General features: G+C 36.1%; 1 protein-coding gene across 1 annotated transcript in view; it reads left to right on the forward strand.

Annotated features, from left to right (window-relative positions):
• The window catches only part of LOC107595326 (chromodomain-helicase-DNA-binding protein 3-like), a 36,341-nt gene extending 30,798 nt beyond the window's left edge, over positions 1-5,543 (forward strand). The window contains exons 28-34 of the mRNA XM_016285696.1: positions 852-1,086; positions 1,181-1,315; positions 1,575-1,703; positions 3,434-3,542; positions 3,838-3,970; positions 5,061-5,256; positions 5,344-5,543. Coding sequence (XP_016141182.1) covers positions 852-1,086; positions 1,181-1,315; positions 1,575-1,703; positions 3,434-3,542; positions 3,838-3,970; positions 5,061-5,256; positions 5,344-5,387 — 981 coding nt within the window. The 3' untranslated portion in view covers positions 5,388-5,543. The remainder of the gene's footprint in view (positions 1-851; positions 1,087-1,180; positions 1,316-1,574; positions 1,704-3,433; positions 3,543-3,837; positions 3,971-5,060; positions 5,257-5,343) is intronic.
• Positions 5,544-7,279: the final 1,736 nt, after the last annotated feature.

Raw genomic sequence — 7,279 nt, forward strand, 5'->3', positions numbered from 1 at the left:
ACGTAGACCGGACGCAAAGCTTCAGGACCTCAGACCAGCTCTTTGTCTGTCACGGAGGCCGGCAGAAAGGGAATGCCGTCTCTAAGCAGAGGATGGGAAGGTTGGAGCTTCCATAACGTCCCTGTTTCCAAGTAGAACGGGTATGTTTCCTAGTGTTATCCAGTCTTACTCATTGGGTAGTGCCATAGTAGCAGTAGCTAGTAAAAAAAGGGATAGATCACCCAAAAATTATTTTGTCTACGGTCTTCATCTGCTCACCCTCTTGTGGAACATAAAATAAGATATTTTGAAAAATGTGCCAGTGTTGTTTTTGTCCATACAACGGAAGTTAATAGGTACCAATATTCTTCAGAATATCTTCTTTCGTGTTCCACTGAAGAAAGAAACTCGTACAGCTTTGGAAAGACATAAGGGCGAGGTATTATGACAGAATTGACAGAATTTTTGTGAAATATCCCTTCAATTTATTGCATGAAACAATAAATTGCCATAATCCACATATCCTGATGGAAATCTAAAGGCTCAAATCTCCAACAAACAGTGTTTCAACCCCATGCGTATCACTTTTTGGACATTTTCTCTCTCCCTCTCTCTCTCTCTCTCTCTTTTCAGTCCCAAACCCTTCATTAGCAACTGTACATAGCTAAACATCTGCTATAATGTAATATTATAAACATCTGTTATTAAAAAAACATTTTTATTTGTTGCTTGATAGAAAATGATATTGGCTCGATACGGAGTGCCTGAAAAAGCTAGAAATGCCTCTACAAGCATTTGTTTGTAAACAGTAACTTAATCTATATATGTATGATGCTCAATATTCATCTATGTGTTTCTTTCTCTTCTTCCAGACATCCACTACAGTGAAAGAGGGTGAAAAAGATCCTGAAATCAGTGAAAAAGCTCAGAAATCCGAAAGTCCAACAAAAGCTTCTGATGACTCAAAAACAATGGAAAGTCCTGCCATTTCTCAGTCTTCTCCAGAAGAAAAGAGTGAAAAAGAAAAACAAGAGGAGGAGAGCACTGAAAAAGAGGCCTCCCCAGAGAAAACACCAGATTCTCCATCTGTTAAAGATGAGAGCAGAGGTAACTACGGCAGCAAATGGTGAAATCTGATTGGCTGTCGTGCCAGTCAGTCATTTTATTGTGATTTGTGGTTGATTGTTGTCTGTTATTACAGAGGCTTTGAAAGGGGACAAGGGAGAGAAACGAGAAAAGGCTGGAGAAGAAAAGGAGAGGAGTGAAGTGACATCTCTTCCCACAGAAACAACCGAAAAGAAAGAGAAATTAGATCAATCTTCTGAAATCAAAAAAGGTGAACATTACAATGCTACTCTTTCTTTCTTCGCAGTGTGTAAATTATATAGTTGTATAGAGAAGAATGAAAAACTACTGTACTAAAGTTGTTTATACAATCTATCACACATATTCACAAAAACTGAGTACAGCACCTAAAGTCAATGGTGCAGTCATCATTACCACTGAAGTTAAGCCTTCATTTTTTGTTTTAATGTAGGAAATAAATAACTGAACTAAGCAATGTAAACATGTTTTTCTTTTCCATCGGGCCACAGAGGAGGTGAAGGGTGAGAAGGATGCTGTGAAGGAGGTCAGAGGGCAGAGGGAGGAGTTGCCCAAAGGTAACGGCAAACCCACAGAGCGTCCACGATTTATGTTCAATATCGCAGATGGTGGATTCACAGGTAAATACAAATAAAGTTGTTTAAAGCTGCTGTGCCACTTTGTCTTAGTTGAAATACTTAATATGTTGAAGCTTTCTGTAAGCATTCCCATTTGTCTGCTCAGGGAGGTGCTCAGTATTTCTGTGAATCACGTGAGCCGTAAATGTTTTGACCAAACACATCAAGACAAAACAGATTGGCTGTTGACACAACAACCCCACCGATACAGCAAAAAGATAAATAAATAAAATTAAAATAAATGCTAACTATATGTTTACTATATGTATATCTTTTTCAAATGTAAAATATATTTTGTTTAAATTCAAATGAAAAAATGTATTGCAAAATAAAAAGTCATTCAAGTGGCAAGACAATATATAGCTAATATTAATTAATTAAATATATATATATATATATATAATTTCGAAATATGGTTCAGTTCAATATATATATATATATATATATATATATATATATATATTTGAAAATATATTTGCTTATTAAATACACATTTTTTTCTGTTTGGCAAGACTTTCTTTAGCACTTTCATGAGCTGGCAAGAGAAATACATATTTCTCACAACTAAGTTTGAAAGGCAGTCAATGGAGAAATATGTTATTTGTCTCCTGATGGTGTAATTATGGCATCTACCAGTAGGGGCTAACTGGACCATGTTTAGAAACATTATCTTTTCAATTTTGTTTAGTGCTAATAGCACTGAAATGACACTCTGCAGCTTAAGGATGCAGTGTCAAAAATCATATTGCTAGTTTAGTAGATCACATCACTTATATTAGCGATTGTGTCGCTTCCAATCTTACTCGTTGCCACATCTATGCATCCCTAATTTAACATTTTCATCCCTTAATATTTACCAGCCCTCTGTTATAACAGGCTAGTGGTAATTTTCTGGTCTATTAAGCCTCGTTTCCACCGAGCGGTATGGTACAGTACAGTACATTTTGGAACGGCACACCCTGATCCGACTCGCATTCGCCAACAGTTCCCTTACTTGATAGGCGTGATGTATGCCGGAAAGTAGTGATCGACATCATTCTCACATGAAGAAGAAAGCGCAACATTGGCTGTGTGTGAAAATATAAAATTCTAAAATATACTGTTATATTTTTTTGTGTTTGCGCACTCTGATGTAAACAAACCCAACACGCATGAGCAGCATGGCAGAATGAGTGAAGGAGATGCTTCGTTCCCCTTGTGTTGTCATTCCCTTTGTAGCACGTGCAAGTGACGATTATCTGTCAACCAATCAAACGAGTCTAGCTCCACTGTGCTAGGTACCCCAACAGAAGGGTCCCATAAAAATGGTATGGTACAGTTCGCTATTTTGACAATGGAAACAGAAATAATTTTGCACCGTACTGTACTGTACTGAATCGTACCGCTCGGTAGAAGCGAGGCTTTATTTCTTCGATTTTTCCCAGCCCCAGTGACTATAAATAGTTTCAGTTCCCAGAAGCCTTTTATCACTTTATGTAGTTTAATTTACAGCTTTAAAAGAGAACAACATCGAGGAGTTTTTACTTAGCGTTCATAAACATTTCACCAGCGCTGAGAAAACATTTCAAGCATACATCCTACACCCTAGAGTAGTTTATTGCTAGGTAACGTGATTTACACGCATGCTAGCTTTGTTGTCTGAGGATTGTTACCTTTTGTTTATTTACTTGTCAGCAGGGATAAATGGATTGTAAATGATATCTGGCCGTGTTGTGTTTTTCTTTTATGTACAGAACTCCACACTCTTTGGCAGAATGAGGAGCGGGCGGCCATTTCATCAGGCAAGATCAATGAGATCTGGCACCGGCGACACGACTTCTGGCTGCTGGCAGGCATCGTGTGGTATCCTTGGAGATATGCTGCTGTCACCGTAGAAATAATCCAGTTCCATTAATGTATATTTATACTGCATTTGCTAAATGAAGAGTTTGTTTAGAGCTCAAAGCCAAGAAGAACAAGGCAATAAAATGAGATGGAAAAAACTCAGTTGCTACAAAATACGTTTCCAAGCTAAAGCTACAGACAGCAGAATTGTTATTCTTGTATCAAAAATAAAGATCTCTTTATATTTGTTGAACACATATCATGGTCTAGTGTAGTTTGACAGGTTTGATCTCTGATCCTTGACCTGTTGAAGCCATGGCTATGCTCGGTGGCAGGACATTCAGAACGACCCGCAGTTCGCCATCATAAACGAACCTTTCAAAACTCAAGCCAACAAGGGAAACTTCTTAGAGATGAAAAACAAGTTCCTGGCCAGGCGGTTTAAGGTATGTTATAAATAGAGAATATAAATACAGTTTTTTGTTTAGTTTCTTTTCTTTTTGTTTGTTGTGATATCCGTGGTGGAGTTTAATTTGGTTTTCACTGTGGCTTTTGCAGTTATTTTACACTTTTTGTCTTGCGTTGCGGTAGGTCATTGTTTGACAGCTGCCTCTTCTGTTCTGTCATTTGTATCATAATTATATACTTCTGTGTCTTGTTTTGGCTTGCTTGTTACTCTACCTTTTGTTCTGCTGGTTGTATGACTCCAGCCTGAAGATTTTATCTTTACACGTCGACACGTCACAATCGCAAACCCAAACCTGAATATGCTGACACGTGTTCTTGTGAAACAGCCTTGTCTCATTGTTTTTCCTGTTATTCTTTTCATGACATGTTTCATATCCTTTTCTGTACATCCTCCTTTTTCTTTTCTCAGCCTCCCTCGCTCTCGTTCTGTCTCTCTGTCTTTCTCTTTCTTCTCTTACATAATTCGGAATGCATTGAGCAACCCGAGAACCGCCGTTATTCCAGTGGAACTTCTTTTAATTGGAAGCTGGTGCTTTCTCATGCTCATAAATCACTGGAACGGTTCATCGTTCCAGATGTAATTTTTTTGTCAATTCTGTTCAATAAATTTCTTAATTCCCTAACATTTTGTGGCCTATTTTTCTCTCCCTCTATCGCTCTCCCTCAATCTAGCTCTGTGTTTTCAATCTTAGTTTTCTTTGTTCTCTCAGCCTCTTCACTCTTTCACCCATGATGCTTTTTCCATTGTCTTTTCCTCACTCTCTTTTAAATTGGGTTTAATTTATTTGTATTTTTGTGCTTAGATGATGTAATGAAAAGGTTACACTACTGTTCAAAAGGGGTCAGTAAGATATATATATTTTTAATGCTTTTATTCAATAAAATAATAACATAAAATATATGCCTTTTGAAGCACCGTTGCCATACACATTTAGATGGTCATCTTTAGCCGCTGTGCCACTTAAGATAGTCAGTGGGTTGCCTGAACAATTAGCTGACTAATTTTGTGAACATATTGTACTGTATAGTTTTACACATGTCTACATCTAAGATATCTCTCTCTCTCAGTTGCTAGAGCAGGCCCTGGTGATAGAGGAGCAATTGCGTCGGGCTGCATACCTCAACATGACCCAGGACCCGACTCACCCGGCCATGGCCCTGAACGCTCGCTTTGCTGAGGTTGAATGTCTAGCCGAGTCCCATCAACATCTCAGCAAGGAATCGCTTGCAGGAAACAAACCTGCCAATGCCGTCTTGCATAAGGGTGAGGAAAGTTGTGTATGTGGGATTGTGTGGGATTTATCTCATAAATATATTTAAATGAGAGGGAATATGTTTGTGTGTAACTCAGACAAAGTTTGCTGGCGTCTTGAGGGTCTGATAAAAGGCTTCTGAATAGATCCAGTGGGACCAGTGCTCCTGCCAGCTCTGATATGGGAACAGTTCAAGAACACAAGGCACTTTTAATGTCCTGGAGTTTTCTCAAGCTTGTTGTTTAATCTGTACCGATAAACCATTTATTGGAAACCAGTTCACTTGGCTTGTCACTCTTATTATTGTCTGAAATTGCTGAGAGAACTGCTAATAAATTTCACTTTAGACAGTCAGAATCCATTGTCACTTTCTGAACTGTTAATTCGCTTTCAAAACTGATATTGATAAAAAGGTGCCTCTTTGATAAGCTTCAAAACAAGTGCTACTTTAGTATTAGTAATACACTATAATAGTATTTAGTAATATTTTGAATTTAATACTTTAATACTTTTTGAATATTTCATTTTATTTTATTTAGTTTCAGTAATATTAGAACTTCAACTTAAGTTTTTTGTATCTAATATTTACATTTCATTTTATTTCAGTTTTATTTAAATTCATTAAAACGTTTTTTTTTTCTTTCTTTTTTTCAGTTTCCATTTTACTTTTAGTTTACAATAACAACACAAACAAAAAATCTCTTCAAAGAACAAGTGACTGTTTTGGAAAAATTTAATCTAACTGTTTTCAGGCTTAATGAATTTCAGAGTATTTGGTAAAGAATATAATATAATAATTAGGGCTGGGCAACTATTAACATTTTTAATCGCGATTAATCGCATGGTTTTCTGCGATTAATCGCATTGTTATGAACAAAATTCAATAATTAATTCAAAAGTAGTGTATTGTGCACTTTTTCATTTAAAAGTACTGCTATATGAACAAAGGTGAAATAACAATTCGCTTTCAAAACTGATATTGATAAAAAGGTGCCTCTTTGATAAGCTTCAAAACAAGTGCTACTTTAGTATTAGTAATACACTCTAATAGTATTTAGTAATATTTTGAATTTAATACTTTAATACTTTTTGAATTTTTTTATTTCATTTTATTTTATTTAGTTTCAGTAATATTAGAACTTCAACTTAAGTTTTTTGTATCTAATATTTACATTTCATTTTATTTCAGTTTTATTTAAATTCATTAAAACGTTTTTTTTTTCTTTCTTTTTTTCAGTTTCCATTTTACTTTTAGTTTACAATAACAACACAAACAAAAAATCTCTTCAAAGAACAAGTGACTGTTTTGGAAAAATTTAATCTAACTGTTTTCAGGCTTAATGAATTTCAGAGTATTTGGTAAAGAATATAATATAATAATTAGGGCTGGGCAACTATTAACATTTTTAATCGCGATTAATCGCATGGTTTTCTGCGATTTAATCGCATTGTTATGAACAAAATTCAATAATTAATTCAAAAGTAGTGTATTGTGCACTTTTTCATTTAAAAGTACTGCTATATGAACAAAGGTGAAATAACATTTGGTTTGCAAACACTTTAAACAAATAAGGTACTTTTTTTACAGCAGTATTCCTTTTACATAGTAGCAGTTAAAATATTTATTGTAAATCTCAACTTATAACATTAATGTAATCAAATTAAATATAAAACCAAAGCTTTTTTGCCACTGCCATGGCATTAACGTTTTTATAGAAAATATATTATAGTTTGTTATAGAAAAACAAGTTATACTCAGAGTCCAGAGCCTCAATCATAACATTATAACAGGCACCTTCCGAGTAGAGACCTGAACTATCGCGGGACCTAACACAGCAGAGTGCGGCGCAGGACAACACTTGATGGGCGAGTGCGGGCGGGTAGAGACTCGTGTGTGCGGGATGCGGGAGAATAAGTTTGTATCACACTAGGCAATCTTAACCGTACCCGAGAACATCTGACCCCAAAGCCCGGTTCGTTTGACTAGTGTGATCGCTCCGTGCCGTGGTTCGTTTAGCCGGCCCTGGCTCGGTT

Source organism: Sinocyclocheilus grahami, unplaced genomic scaffold, assembly GCF_001515645.1.
Source record: "Sinocyclocheilus grahami isolate Dianchi unplaced genomic scaffold, SAMN03320097.WGS_v1.1 scaffold200.1, whole genome shotgun sequence".
In the NCBI taxonomy this organism is placed as follows: domain Eukaryota; kingdom Metazoa; phylum Chordata; class Actinopteri; order Cypriniformes; family Cyprinidae; genus Sinocyclocheilus; species Sinocyclocheilus grahami.